This window comes from Typopeltis vanoorti, chromosome 18 (assembly GCF_054136105.1).
Source record: "Typopeltis vanoorti isolate ZY-2024b chromosome 18, IOZ_Tvanoo_1.0, whole genome shotgun sequence".
Classification (NCBI taxonomy): domain Eukaryota; kingdom Metazoa; phylum Arthropoda; class Arachnida; order Uropygi; family Thelyphonidae; genus Typopeltis; species Typopeltis vanoorti.
Window position 1 is genome coordinate 50594259 of NC_143566.1, and position 16694 is coordinate 50610952.

A 16694-nucleotide genomic window follows, 5' to 3' on the forward strand; every position below is an offset into this window, starting at 1 on the left:
GAAGACTCATCGCGGGAGGACATCTTCAACTGTCTGTACACCTTACCTCTACTACGAATCAACGCCATCTACCGCCCACCTCCAACACCACCACACCTAGTAATTGTCTGTAAATTGCGTGTGTTCTGAAGGGCCGATTTGTATGTATGCGGGATGAAAAACCCGAGTTTCCGGGAGAAAAAACCCTGCTACCTTCGTATGAGATCGGCTAACTCACCATCGATTGAAATCGACCAGATAAAGATTCCTCCCGTCGCGACGAGAATCGAACTTAGGCCTATCTTGCGGTATGAAAAATCGAATTTGGAGCCAAAAACCTGGTATCCCAATATGAAATCGACTAATTCACCTTCATTTGAAAAGGTCATATAAAGATTCTTGTCTTAATGGCGAAACTCATCTTTTCCCGTTAAGGAGTTATGTTCCTCTTAGACTTCTTCTGAATGCATTAAGGAGTGGATTTATTTATTTATGATTTTTATTTATATAACATTCGTAAGTTAAAATGGATTAGTTAAAATTATATAAGAACTGTATGCTTTATTCGAATCTTACTAACTTTGTATTATATTATTATGTGATAAAAATGTCTATTTTATTTTCAGATGTGTTCAATTTACACCCTTGCATTTCGTGATATGGAAACGACTCCACAGCGATAAATATTATACTACTGAACCATGGTTGAAGTGTAACGTCAGTATTAGCATGGGTGTAATATCACTGGAAGTGTTTAAGTTACTTCGACGAATTTTGTATGCTAATCTACCTGTATGCAAATGTTATGCATTGAGGTTCTTTGAATGAAGCGCGGTGTTTAAACTAATGGGTGTTATTTATTTCCACCTTAAAGTGATAGTAAGTTTGAAAAAGGAAGCTCACGTAGCTCATATATGCGCATGGAAATAACTGTTAACTTCCAGTTTTGGGATCGTATCTAAATTAATTCTTCCCGGCTCATGGCTTCTACTTCACGAAAGTTATCGTGAGTATATTGACATTTATTGATTTTTCTTATACGTAATCAGTAATTAGCATGTGAAAATTTTGTGTGTGAGGTGTGGAGAAATATGTTGTTAATTCAAGCTTCTCTAGTTTAAAAAAATGTTTCATTATATGCTGCTAGGAAAACACATGTAAGAGTTTTAAGTGCAGACTTCGCTTGGAAAAAGTCCAGAGTGGCGAAAGCCAGCTCTCTCCTCTCAGAAAGTTATTTGGATTTCGCTTCGTGTTAGGTGTTCTAGCAGTCATGAATGCGCAGGATATTATCATACGGCACATGAGTAGTGTCGCTTATCATATTTGGATAGTGTACTGTTTAAGATCTACTTGTCATGATTTGGGGCTGTCACGAAAACTCCCCACCGTTTCTTTCCTCTGATCACAGAACATTCCGTTTGTCCGATTGCTATTGTTGTTTCTCCTTCACGAAGCAAGGATTGTGCACATTATGCCACATCACAACTTTGAGATAATGGCAGATATATCGTGAACAGAGAATATGATGACTGTATATCTTCTACAGAATGTGGAGAAACAATGCTTTTTAACCGATATTTCTCTTCTCGCATTCTACTTGGATACTAAACAAACAAGGATGCAACTGTGAATGAGAACGGACTACCAATTTCAGAGTTAGCGGATAAATTTACATTTTATGTTATTGAACCCAGAATGTTCACTATGATAGCGAATGTTCGTCTTAGTATTACCCCTCCCCCTTATCCCACTGGTATAAAGTCGATCAATTTTTAACACGTTTCATTCCCTGTTTTGTTGTTAACTATCGACCTTATCCTATTCTTGTGTTTTTTAGAGGCAACTCTTTATATGATCCCTTCTTTTCTTTGCTGTTCGATATAATTTTATCTAACATTACACCAGTGCTAACAGATGGTATATGTTCTCTATTATAAACAGGTGCTTACTGTTTATTAATTTTTAACCAATAAAATTTTGATATTTTTCAATTATATGTTTATAAGTATTTATTGCATATACATTAAAATATATGGCCTAGTAATTTCTATTCAATATCCAGGTTTTTTCTTTTTCTTTTAGGTGATCTTTCTTTTGACAATTATGTTTAGGCCTTTTTTCCCCCGTAATTCATAAGAACGTGTTCCAATCCCTTTCCCCTTCCCATTTCAGAGAATCTTGAAAACAAGTTTTTACTGAATTGGTTTTTATAATCCCCCCCCCCCCCCCATTGCATGCTGGAAGAATGCTATTTGGTTGGAAACACTTGGGTTTTAGTCTTGTCTTGGATTTGAAAAACTTGTATTGGGGAGTTTCAACTCTCGTTAAAATGTGAACAGCATGAATCGACATCCATTGGTAGCCTACCTTCAGATTTGCTCAACTATCTTTTATTAATTCCATATACCTCCTGGAAGAGCCTTTCTTCTTTTAAGTTTCCCAAGGATTACAAACTCTAGGTGATAAAGAAAAACATCAATGAGATCTTTCTTTCTTATTAAGCACTTACTCACACATGGTATTAATATTTTAAGGTTATTTGTAATCTCATATTTAATCTACCACTTCATTTTGTAAGAATGCCATTTGTTTGGAAAGTCTTGGGTTTGAATCTTGGCTTGGATATGAACAACTGTATTAAGGATTTGAGCTTGTTAAAATGTTGAGAATGAGATGCAATAATCATGTTTTACTTTTTTTTTTTTTTGCAGACCTGATTTAAGATTCTTTGAAGTCCTGAAAAACTTAAGCGTAATGTTGTTGCAAAAATCAATGTGATTCTTAATCATAATTCAATTTGTGAATGTATCTCTACCACAGATTGGAAGTCGATAACAAAAATGGTCACATGTAGATGGACAGCTACCTCATGGTAAAATAACATAGTAAAGTACTTTTTTGAAATAGATTACAATGATTGGATTTAGTATTACTTTCAAACCTCCATGGAGTCAAAAGACTCATTGCAGGATAGTGAACATTTACAGACCACAATAATTCATACTGTACCTGGAATACATTCAATGTTAGAGGACTCGTCGCCCATTCTGACAATGTGTTCTGCTCATTAACCACCCATGAAGCAAAAAATCTCCTTTTCACCTCCTTATGACCTTTTGTACAGTTTCCAGGGATGACCTCTCATTCTTACATCACCCATTATTCTGTGCAATAATTCCTTTGTATCTATTTGATAGGCCTTTCTTGCCAACTTATATAACTCAATCATATTACCACTCCTCCTCTGCCAAGCTTTGAAGACCTCCTCATACTCAACATTACAGTCCTAAGACAGTTATTCATCTCTGCACTCTTTCCAGTGTTTCCTTATTACCAATATATCCAGGTGACCAGATTTGTACACAGAAATCCAGATGAGGCCTAACTAGTGCCTTTTTATACAGTGGAGCTATCATCTTATCTACATATTCTTTGCATTATAGCAGTAGTTTTCTGGGTAACCCTTACATCTTTTGCAATGTGCCTCCTGAACTGTTCCTTATCCACTAAGATTCCATGCCTCCTCCACTTCCTGAAGCAAAGTTCTTGTAATATGGTAAACCTGATTTGCCGAATATCCTGCCAAACTGCATAACTGTATACAGCAATGTTGAAATGACATCCCCATTCTTCAGCTGAAAGTGCAAACCTAATAAATCAGCAAATAACTGAATATCCTGTAACACTGTGAACTATATTATTGTAACGAATGTCTCCATGGAGTCAAGAGACTCATTGCAGAAGACCCTATATTAGCACGTTGAAAGTTTATTTTTCACTTGGTTAGAGTATAATAAATTTAGTTTAATCCTTTATCCAAGTGTGAGCAAACAAAGTTTGTGCCTGAAAGTATCTTCAGGACTGGGGTAAGGTGGTACAACACCAGGGCACTCCTTGCAGAGGCGGAGCAAGCTACCAACACTCCCATCTCAGCATCTCCCAAAATGCAAAACACATCTCCTTGCAGATATGTCCAATGTTATGCATTAAGGGAAGGGCCATAACAACCCACGGCCACAACCCATGGGTTGTTATGCATTAAGGGAAGGGCCACAACCCATGGGTTGTGGCCCTTCCCTTAATGCATAACATTGGACATATCCGCAAGGAGATGTGTTTTGCATTTTGGGAAATGCTGAGATGGGAGTGTTGGTAGCTTGCTCCGCCTTTGCAAGGAGTGCCCTGGTGTTGTACCACTTTACCCCAGTCCTGAAGATACTTTCAGGCGCAAACTTTGTTTGCTCACACTTGGATAAAGGATTAAACTAAACCTATATTAGCACAATACCTATCATACCTTTCCTTAAACTCATTCACAGACAAAACACTCGTAGCCCTTGGCAATGCATTCTACATGTTCATCGCCCTCCGAGCAAAAAAAAAAAAAAAAAAAACCTAAAAATCATTGATATAAGTTGAGCATCAGTTGATTCCAGAACAGTTCCACATTCGTCACCTTCCTGTTTTGTAACAGTGGGCCTCCATACACAACTCACTGGCTCCTGTCAATTAATCATCCCTGCAACCCACCTACCAAATGATTATCCATCTCCATCCTACTGTTTCAACAATACTTTATCATGTGGTACTCAATCAGATGCTTTAGCCAAATCCAGATAAGTTGATATAAGCATCTCCTCTGTCCAATACACTAGTCACACTATTAGAAAATATAACCAGGTTACTAAAGCATAACCCCCCCCCCCCTTAACAAATTCATACTGCTCTCTCAAAATATTTCCATTTTTCATCAGTCCAGGTTTGTATTCTGTCTCTAACACCTTCACCACTACACTTGATATATACACTGGTCTGTAGTTTGATACTACTAACTTGGATTCTCTCTTATGCAGTGGCGCTATTTTCTCTTTTTCCACTCTTCTGGGATTGTTTCTGTTACACTAGATGTAACAGAAACAATCTAATCAAGCTCTTTTGCACGTTCCTGTAGCATACGTGGTGATATCTCATCCAGTCCCACAGCCTTTATCCTATCCTATTCCCTCAGCCATACAGCTGGTAGGGGGGTGGTTATATGCTACCATATTAGTGAGATGATTATGAGCTAGGTGGTTTCCAGTTGCCTTCCTTGATGTAGTATATTTATGACTGTAGCCGTGTGTGTTCATGTGACCAGGTTTCCTGTTTTGAGGGATGAAAAACCCCAGTTACCAGTAGAAAAACCCTCCACCGCCTTATGAGAACTGGTTAACTTGCCTTTAGTCGAATGAGACCAGATAAAAGTTTTCCTTGCGTCACTGACTAGAAATTGAACCCAGGTCTTTTCAACCAAAGGGCTTTGTTTATACCGACTGAGCTACAGAGGCTCCTCACAGCCTTTATTAGCATCAAATTTTGGAAAAACCTGATTGATAGGAGAATTTTTTTCTTCACTGCAGTTTTTGTTAATAGAGCTGAGTTTTAGAAATGAAACTCGGTTTGCCTGTAGCTATGCAATACTGCTTGTCATGTCTCTATATAACACGTGGTATTAATATCTGAGAGTTTACCATTCTTGGACATCCTAATTTTTTTGTACCTTGTCACCCAGAATATGTCGGACCACCTACTTTTACAGGCCAATATGTACATCCAAGTTCTATATATAATATCTCCCAGAAAACAAGTTGTTAAATCCTTAATTGGCAAAGCACATAACATGTTCTACTCCTTCATTTTTACAAAAACGGCTCCATGCAATCAAATCTCAAATGGAATCAAATGGCTATAACCCTTATCACATTCAATAGATAATACTTACATTTATGATCCCTTATTTTGAACATTTCCAGACCTGTTAGAACTTTGAGCTAAACAAACAAATGAAACCTATGTTGTAGGTTTCGTTTTGTTTAGTGTACTTTAGGTGATCGAACTCAAGCATCAAACTGTAGTCCTATCTGTGTGTCAGGTGTTGTGGTTAAGTTGTCGCAAAGCTTGTGAGAACTAGGATCCAGAGTTGGGTTGATAACAATGGTATTATCTTTGATGGACAACATGGATTTGCCAAAGGGAGGTCATGTTTTAGTAATCTACTTACTTATTACAATAAAGTGACTGCTTCCTTGGACAGAGGAAAAGGATAATAGTAATATACTTGGATTTCGCAAAGGCTTTTGATAGAGTACCTCATGATAAGTTGACAGTCAAACTAGAGCAGATGGGGTTAAATATTAGATTGGTGCATTGGATTGGAGACTGGCTAGCTGATAGGTATCAACAAGTTGTGTATCGGGGTGCAATATCCAGGAAAAGGAAAGTCACTAGTGGAGTGCCTCAGGGGTCTGTTTTAGGTCCATTACTGTTTAACTTGTATATTAATGATATAGCTGAAGATTTGGATGGAGATATTCAGTTATTTGCAGATGATGCAAAGTTGGGACGAACCATGAAGTGTAGTGAAGATGTTGTGGCCTTACAGGAAGACTTGAATAGAATGAGTGATTGGGCACGGAAATAGGGATGTGAATTCAATGTTGCAAAATGTAAGGTTTTAAAATTTGAAAAACAAAGATGGGATGCAGAATTTATGCTTGGTGAGAATATATTGTTGGAAGTAGAGGAAATAAGAGATCTGGAGGTGATAGTGGATAAGGATCTAAAATTTAGGGGACACATCGCCAAAATTGTGAAGACAACACAAAGGCTTCTGGGAATGATGCGGAGGACACTGATGTGTAGAAGTAGGGAGATTCTTGTTCCATTGTATAAGGCTTTGATATGGGCACAATAGTCCACACATGGACTATTGTGCCCATATTTGAACACCTGGTTTTCAAAAGGATGAAGAGATGTTCGAAAGGGTCCAAAGGCGACTGACTAAGGTCGTTTCTGACCTCTGGAATGTCGAGTATGAGGAAAGATTGAGAAGATGTAATTTGCAGAGTCTGGTGGACAGGAGGAAGAGGGGAGATGTGATAGAGACCTACAAGTTGATAAGGGATTGTTATAGGATCAGTGCTGGAGAAGTTTTACAGAGAATAGTTGGAGATCAGGGGAGAACCAGAGGTCATCCCTGGAAACTGTATAAAGAGGGTGTGAGTAGGGGAGTGAGAAGCAGATTTTTTTCGTGCATGGTTGTGAATGATTGGAATGCCTTGCCTGAGAATGTGGTGTCTGCAAAGAGTTTGAATGTGTTTAAAACATGGTATGAAGAGCTGTGTGTGTGATAAAAGGGCCTCCCAGATGAGTCTTTGACTCCATGAGGTCTTGGGATGGTAATAATAATACAAGGCAGAGATTGCATCCAGAGAAATTTCCCCTGATCCACATATAGTATTTTCCAGTCAACAAAACTTCGTCCATCTGGCTAATCTCGTACCAACTACAAAAGGAATCCCCCCCCCCCCCATCTTTATCTGGTTTTTACCATATTCCTTATGAATGTAATCTAACATTATAAAAAACATTAGTGGACATCACTATTATAGTGGATGTTTTAAACTTCAAAACCATTTGACACCTTCAGCCATGTTATAGTGATGTCCACTAATGTTTTTTATTATGTTAGATTACACCCAACTTCTCCATAGGAAGTTTTTTTAAATATGTATTTTCAGAGGTTCTGTTGCACCATTAATGATTCTCTATCCCAAAAGTTTGAGAGCTTCTCATCCTATGTATTAATCCAGAAATGATTGGAAGGATCATGTCAGATAATTAGTATGCAGCACTTACTGTTATAGATTAACTGATTGTATTTGCTTTTGTATTCTTTGAATTGTTTGCTCCATAGGAATGATAGTTTTGGTATGAAATATTTGTTTGCTGATTTTCTATAAAGCTTTATGTGGTTCCTTGTGTTTTGATTACTACGCTGTAGGTTTCATATGTTTGTTTAGTATGCAAGAGAGAGAGATTGCATCAGAAAAGGGGAAAGACATTTGTTCTATCGTTACAGATATGGCCTCATATGAAGTTGATTTGATTGGAATTATGGCCAGTACAATGAAGGCTACAAGGCCAGTATATTATCACAAAGAGTGGTGACTTTTTTTTATTTTTGTAACTCTCACCAATGAAAGATTGCTAAACCGATAGCACATTTGTACTGTGGGCTGCATGTATAAGAGTAAACTTGGAAGATGTTTATCACATATTCCCGACAGAAGTGACTATATCATTGCTTGGAAGTAACTATGAGAGTGCGTGTAGTTCCTGTATAAGTTGGAGACTCGATTCTCTCCTATTAACTGAATTCTAGAAGATCACGATCCACTTGTGACTATATCCATTCACTCTGGTCACGTGACACCATGTGGTGTCTAAGCAGGCAACTAAATCCTATACCTGTAAGTAAATTTGAAAATTTCAAGGGGGGAAAAAACCCCTCAAAAGATCACACAATACATAACTTAAAACACAAAAAGAAAAACAACAGTATTAAAAGAAAGCATCCAAACAAAATATAAACACCATATGAGTAATACTAAGCAAAACATACTGTCATCTACATAACTAATTTCTTTTTTGTAAATTTTATGAAGTTTCATAAAATTGTAACACATGGGTAATACAATTATTACAAATATCTCATCAAAATAAAAAGCAAAAATGCAAAGTTTTGTAATCAATTAATAGTTCAGACACATTGAGCCATGAAAAGAGGAAACTTGCCCTGTAGTATATGTTAAGATAATTAAAGGTGAGGGAAAGTTCCAGTGAATTAACTAATTGTTGCATGACCACAGGGGCAAAAGATCAGAATGACAAAGGCATATTGCATTATAACAACCTGTTCTGTATGCTGCCCAAACAACAAATGGAGAAAATTCCTCATTTCTAGCTATTGTCCTCCCCCCTCACCCCACCCTGATAGACATTGCCACCATTCCGAGAAGTCATGAAGGAAATAAAGAGAAAAACATACATTTGCAAACAGTGTTCTATCTGAAACATCTTTACATGAACATAAGAACCCTATCTCCCCCCCCCTCAATTTTCAAAATGTCTTAGAGACTGATGGTCTACTGTGTGAAATTTCCTTGATTGCTGGCAAACCATATTCTTTGCCACAAATGTCTGCATTTAGATAAGGTTTGGATTTAAACAGATGGATTAGTGAATGGACGTGGGTCAACTGACAAGCATTGTATTTGAAAAATGTATATTCAGCGTTAAATGACTTTGGATCAAATTTCCAAATTCTCTGTGATACTATAGATTTTGTTCACTTCATTCTTATGCTAGTGATTTTGCTGCACTATTGAAGAAAAATGATTGAATACCATAGAATCTAACTGGCTACTTTAATGTTGATTTTCTCTGATCCTAATTCACAGGACATTCTCAAGTTTCTAAAAGAGAATTAAATCTCACTATAAATACCGATCTTGCTGTAGCAGTAATAATAAGTGGCGTTTTTAGATTTTTTTTTTTTTTTTGTTTCCAGTAAAGATTATGTAATTTGCAATTGCAGGTCTGTCTCATATTTTAGTTACCACAATCAGTTGTATTTTGTATTCCTAAAATTGAAAGCTAATAAATTACATTAAAAAATACAATTTTTTATATATATATGTATATATATACATACACACACACACACACACAGTGGTATCTCGCTAATCCGAACTAATAAAAACCGTGCACATTCGGGTTATCGAAAAGTTCGGATTAGCGAATTTTCCTCCAAGAGGCAACAATAACTAGCGTTTAAGACAAAAATAATCAGATTCTAATGGTATATGAATTTAATTCTGTAAATAAATGAAGTAACTGGTAGAAAAAAAAAAGCTACTGTAATGTAAAACAAAAATAATAATACAATACATAAGTTTATTTTAGTAAAAAAATTTAATTTGTATGTACCTGTATTGTTGAGGATTCTGATTTAATAAAATTGCATAGTTTAGTAGGTAATTTAATTTGCATAAAAAAAAAATATCAATTTCTTGTACACAATACAAAAAAAAGTTCTTTATTTCTTTGTAAAAAAAAAAAAAAAGTCACTGATTTTCTTTTTGCTTCTTGGAAGCTAAACGTTTTTTGAATGCTTCTTCTCGGAGCTGCATTAGCAACAAAATTTTGTGGAATGGTGTATCATTCTGCTTAGCACATTCTATACACACATTAAAACTGTCAGCTGCCTCTTCATGTTTTACTTTTCTTCTACGAGTTCTTCATCATCATTGTCTTCTAATTCATTCTGTAGCATCATATTTATAATTTCAGCATCTGATTTGATTTCGAATTCACTTTCGGTTCTACCTGTAACCTGTTCCGTAACATCTGTTTGTGAAATTTCAATATCTGAATTTATATTTTTAACCAAATTATGCACCTTTCGAATTTCCTCTTTTTGTGTATACTGTATTTGTGATTCATGCCGATAATACAGTACGTACTGTACAGTATAAAAAAGCAAATGTGAACACACAATAAATGAAAATATGCCTCCAGTATAACGGTACAATCGACAGTATGAAAAAAATACTGTAATAATAATAATAATAATAAAATAATAATAGTTAAAATATTAATTATTAAATAAAAATAATAGTACACAAAATAATAATACGCAATAAATCTTTTTTTTTTTCAAACCGCAGTTCGGATTACTGGAGGATTCGGATTAGCGAGATACCACTGTATGTATATATTTAAATTTTTTACATCTGGAAATCCTGCTATAGAGATCAAACATAGAGCTTTCTGAAGCCACTTCAGACTTTGAGAGTCAGTTCCTTCAATAAGTGAAATTTATCTGCTATCTAAATCTAATGGAAAATTGTTACAAGTAAAAATGTGGAGAGTGATGAACAGGAAATGTTCAGGCAGATTAGTTTGGCACAACTGGAGCATGTAGTATTGGAGATTTCATCTACATGCTATAGATTAGACAAAAGAAACAACAGATAATAATAAACTTAGTTTCAGGTATTTTTGAGCGATTATCTTAAGCAGAGTGTTGGGATGGGAATAAAAGAATCATGAGTTGGATTTGATATTGGATGAGATGCTCTTTGTTCTCATTTGGCAAATGGATTATGTGGCCTTGGTTTGGAGGATGATCAGGTAATTTTTATGTGAAATTATATGCTAATTTATAATAACTTAGGAACTGAAGAGACATCACTAGGATCTATGCTCATTTAGAAATATTTAACACTATTGTCAAATTTTTATCTTCTTTCATTCTTTACATTGCTGCTCTTTGGGACAGTTTTCCCAGTAATTATAACCTTCAAGAAACACATCAGCATGTCTTCTTCTAATCACTTTTCCATACATGGTACTGTCATATCATAGCTTGGCATCTCTCGTGTGTGCATGCTTGCTCATGACATGATATATTATTATTTTTCTGGCCCCATGGAGTCTCAGCTCATCATGGGGGGGTCTACATGCTAGTGAACACAATCTATCATACCACTCTTAAAATCATCCACAGTCTGCACCAGTTGTGGCCAGTGAAAATTTTAAGTGGGGGTGCTGCATATACAAAAAAAAAAAAAAAAAAAAAAAAAAAAAAAAAAAAAAAAAAAAAAAACACTTTTTTTTCCTAATCAGTAACGAATTTATTAATAAATAAATTTACATATTAAAAATTGTATTATTAAAAATATTTCATCCTCAGCACGAACAGACACCAATGATAAAAGTTTTGTAGCAATGACAAGTGCAAACGAATATCAGCGTTAGATCGCAGTGCATTTGTTTCGTGTAACGATAATTGAAAAAATATAATTCTGTTCATATTTTCAACAGTGACACTCATCATAATTCAGCCTTGTATCTATAATAAGTAAATAATTATGTTATTTTAACAAAATAAAATAAGATTTACAAAAAAATAGTTTACCCGAGCACGCACCAATAATAAACGTTTCATATCTCACAGAAATAACGAGCGCAGGCATAAGATACAGTGCTGCTTGGGCAGTGTATCTAATGACGTAATGTGCTACGAGAGCAAACGAATATCGGCGTTCGATCGCAGTGCATTTGTTTCATGTAATGATAATTGAAAAAATATTATTCTTTTCGTATTTTCAACAGTGACACTCGTCATAATTCAACCTTGTATCTATAATAAGTAAATAATTATGTTATTTTAACAAAATAAAATTAGATTTACAAAAAAATAGTTCACCACCACACGCACCAATAATAAATGTTTCATATCTCGCAGAAATAAGGCGCATAAGCATACTAAAAATACACTGCTGTTTGAGCAGTTACAGTTGAGAATGGCGTAACGTGCAATGACAAGAGCAAACGAATATCGGCGTTAGATCGCAGTGCATTTGTTTCGTAATCTAAAGCGTTAATCGAATAATTCCAATTATTAACTATTCAATCAATGTCAAAACATAAGCTGTAACCTTTAACATGTTGTACTGCATCTATATAATGTTGTAACCATTGTTATTATTTATAAACACAATCAAAATTTAATTTTTTCATTTTTTCCTTGGGGGGTGCTGCAGTGTCGCAGTGCTTATGTATGGGCTGACACTGGTCTGCATGTTCATCACCCTCCTCAGGTAATGCATTCCATGTTCTTACTACTCCATGCAAAAAACTTACTTTTTTACCCTTTTACTCACCAGCTCCTTTTGCAACTTCCAGGGATGGCCTCTTGTCCTTGTTTCTTTCCCTCGTTCTACCATATGAAAAATCTCCTCACTGTTAATGCAATAATAATTCTTCAACAGCTTAAATGTCTCAATCATATCCATTCTTTGAATTCTATTCACCACATTCTGCAGTCCGCATGCCCTCAGTCTATCCTCATAATCAACATTGTACAGTCCTGCAGTGCTGACATTTTTTGTTATCTGTCTGCACCCACTCCAAGGTTATTCCATCCCTTTCAAATCCCAGTGACCAGATCTGAACACAGAAATCAAGATGTAATCTGATCAAAGCTTTATACAATGGGACCAGTACACTCTTATCTCTTGAGGTCAATGTTCTCCTCAATGTTGCCACAATTCTCTGAGATGTCTTCACAACCTTTGCAGTATGTCTCTGGAACTCTAAATCTCTATCCACAATCACCCCAAGATTTCTCCACTTCTTACAGTATAACTTCACTAAGTGAGTATGAAACATCACTTCTGTGGATCCCAAATTTTAAAACCTTACATTTAATTGCATTAAACTGATGTCCTCATGTCTTTGCCCACCCTTCCAGCTTATTCAAATCCAAATGAAGAGCCGGAACATCAGCACTATTACTAACCCTCCCAAGCATCACATCATATGCAAACAACTAAACATCTTCCTGTAGTCCTGTGGCAATATCATTGACATAAAGATTGAACACCAGGACTGAATCCTGTGGAACTCCACTTGTAACCTTCTTACTTCCTGATACTGCTCCCCCATATACAATTCTAATGTCTGTCAGAGCCAATCACCAATTCATTCCACTAACCTGATATCCTAACCCATATGATGCAACTTAAAAATCAACTTGTCGTGTAGCACCCTGTCAAAATGCCTTTTGGGAAAAATCCAAAAAAAAAAATTAGTGTATGCTTTACTTTCATCTACTGCTCTAGTTGCTCTATTGTAAAAGGTAACCAGATTACTAAAACAAGAGTGCCCTTTAACTAGGGTTTCCAGGCAGGAAGGAATTCCCGCCCGTTCTCGGGAATTTTTTCGTTTTCCCTTTCCCGAATCCCGAGAAAATTTGGTCTGGAAATCGGGAAAATTTTTAATAAATTATTTTTTATTAAATCATAAATCATATTTTTTATAGATTGCCATCACAATGAGTAAAGAGTATAAAGAATGTTGGGAATATTTTAGGAAAGATAATGAATCAGCTTGTTGCCAGATATGCTCCAAAACTTTGCAATGCAAAGCATCATCAACCAGTGGTCTACATAGGCACATAGTATACATTCATGGAATGAAAAGGAAAAAAAAACAGTCTGAATTGAATAATGATGAGCCAATGCCTTCATCTTCTAAGAGACAAATGACAATTTTACATTATGTCAAAGGACTGGATTTAGAAGAAACCGCAAGCAAATTAACAGCTTTGGATGGGATATCAGTCAACACCATCACAGAAAGTGAGTTTATTACAGAAAGTTTCACAAGCAAAGGAATGCAGTTGTCAAGAAGTCCATCTTCGGTTATGACACTAATACATAATTATTATAGTAAAGTGAAACAACTGTACATCCAGAAATTGGAAGTATTCAAATGTGATAATAAAAACCGAGTATTTCAGTAGACGAGTGGACCAGTTGCAAGAATCGCAGATACATGAATTTTCATGTATGCTGCAATGAGACCTCTATGAACCTTGGTTTAATACATGGGAACTGTTCTGTGGAAAAAGTGTTATCCTTGTTTCAGGAAAGATTAGAAAACTTTCTGAAGATTCTGAATACGATAAAGATGATAACAGTGATTCTGAGTTAGATGGTGTGGCCCGAGCTGATCGTATGATTTGTGAGATGATCTGTCTTCGGCAGTTAGCAGCGTACGAAGAATTATGAAAATATTTAAATATTCTCCAGTAAAAAATTTTCTTTTGCAGCAAGAAGTGAAAAGAGGGAACTAGAAGTCATTTTGGACTGTAAAACACACTGGAGAGAATGATGGAGAGATTTTTAAAGATCGTAAATCTGATTAAGACTGTTTTATGAGAGCTGAAACTCGGTCACTTATGGAAAGAAGAGTATTATGAAATATTGAGAGTATGTCGAATTGCTTACAACCTGTAAGATTAGCAGTTGAAGCCTTAAGCAATAGAGAAGCTAATATTTTCACAAGTGAAGGAATTTTTAAGTTCCTGTTCAGTAATTTAGAAAAACAGAATTCTTCAATGAGCCAAATGCTTTTAAAGGAAATAAAATTTGAATTGGTTAAACGTAGCAATAGAGATCTTGTGTCTCTCACAAAGTACTTGAACTACGTTAGTTGTTTATGTGAGATGGAAGAGGATGAATTTTTTGCCTTGTCAAGTAAGAATGAAATTGCACGATTGGTGAAGTCATCAATGAAAATACTTTTTAAAGGAACATTTACAGCAGAAGAAGTTCCAATTAAAGAAATAAAGGATGTCCTTACAGAGAGTTCTGACATTAAATCAGAATCTGATCTGAAGAGTGAATTGATATCAATTCACTCTTCAGAATAAAGCAATTCAATTTCGACATCAAAGCCTAGCCCTATGCATGCAGACAAAATATTCGCTTCTCTAAGGAAGTAAATGAGCTTATATGAAGCAACGCATTCTCTCACTTGCAACTTTAAGATGCTTTTAGACACATTCTTAACAATTCGACCAACGTCTACAGAAAATGAAAGAAATTTTTCCACATTAAGTATATTTGTTACAAAGCGAAGATCACGATTGTCTGATGAGGCAATTAATGCTCTGTTTCTTAGTTTCATTTTAAAAATGACAAATAAAAACTATTTCAAGTATTTTTTTATTTTCAAATGAAAAATATTTGCATTTGTTTTCTATTAATGTTTAATTTAATAAATAAAATATTTAAATGAGATTGAGAATGTTAATACATTGTGCGATATATGTAAAAACTTGGTCTGGATAAATAAAGTTTGTTAATTACATTGTTTATATTTTGAGAACACCTGAAATATAACAGAAACCTAGCCAAAATGATACCGTAGTGACTCCTGTTTAGCGCTCGAGGCAGGAGATGCACTATTCATGAAATTCCGGTCGACCTCCATTTAGGAAATTTCATTTACTCATTTTTTTGTTTCGACCTTTTACATATAGAAGTGTCTCGAAACCTCTGAAAGCTGCTCCTAGGCCACGAACCCTAGTTACCCCACCTTCTCTACCGTTTTTCTGTTTATTAACATTTACTGTTATAGCCATTATTATAGATGATCAACAAAAATAAATAAAAAAGATTATTTCGGGAAATACGATTTGACGTTCTTGATTCCCGAAGGTTCCAAAATGTCGGGAATTTGGAAACACTACCTTCAACAAATCCATACTGGCCTACATAAATAATATTATCCTCATCTCCCAATTCTGTATTGGATTCTTACCAATTTTTTCAAAATCTTAATAACCACAGAAGAAATACAAACAGGCTTATAGTTTAATACTTCCATTCTACCACCACCCTTACTCTCCTTCCACTTTCTAGGAAATTGCCCCATCGCAAGACTTTCATTAAACATAAAGTTAATGGCACAGTCAGTTCCATATATAAAAATGAAAAATAATTAAATATGTTGAGTGTTGACCAGCAGAGATAAGAATGTTATGGTTCCATTGTTTATAGAATTTTGATTATATCCGGACTTCTGTTTGTATTTATATTCTGCATGGACTTCTTAGAGCAACAGAAATATTCATTAATGAAAGCATCTCCTTTTAATTCTGCAGTTCATATTATTTCCTTTTGTAATGAATCTTTCTACTCCTACTCATCTATTCACAAACTCTCTGTCAATGCTCGCACTCCCAGTGGTTGTTTAGGTCTCTCCCTTGCAAACAATATGAGTTATCAGCACATAATGATTTTTAAAAGGACAAAAACAGGAAACTTGCACATCATACTCAGATGGCAATAGGCTTTCTAGTTAATTGCTTTCTTTTAATAGCAACTTTGTCCAGTCTTATTATTTTATTATTATTATAATTCAAGTCTCCATGGAGTTGTAAGACACATCATGTGAGGCCCACCCTAGAAAACAATTATCATACCACTCCTTGAACTCATTGACCATTTTTGCTCTCACCACTCTATCAGGTAATG

At 35.4% G+C, this 16694-nt stretch overlaps 1 protein-coding gene across 1 annotated transcript in view; it reads left to right on the forward strand.

Annotated features, from left to right (window-relative positions):
- Nucleotides 1-689: 689 nt before the first annotated feature.
- Nucleotides 690-16694, forward strand: part of LOC150096663 (dnaJ homolog subfamily C member 5-like) — a 159605-nt gene continuing 143600 nt past the window's right edge. Inside the window, exon 1 of the mRNA XM_090408235.1 lies at nt 690-985. Coding sequence (XP_090264361.1) covers nt 960-985 — 26 coding nt within the window. The 5' untranslated portion in view covers nt 690-959. The remainder of the gene's footprint in view (nt 986-16694) is intronic.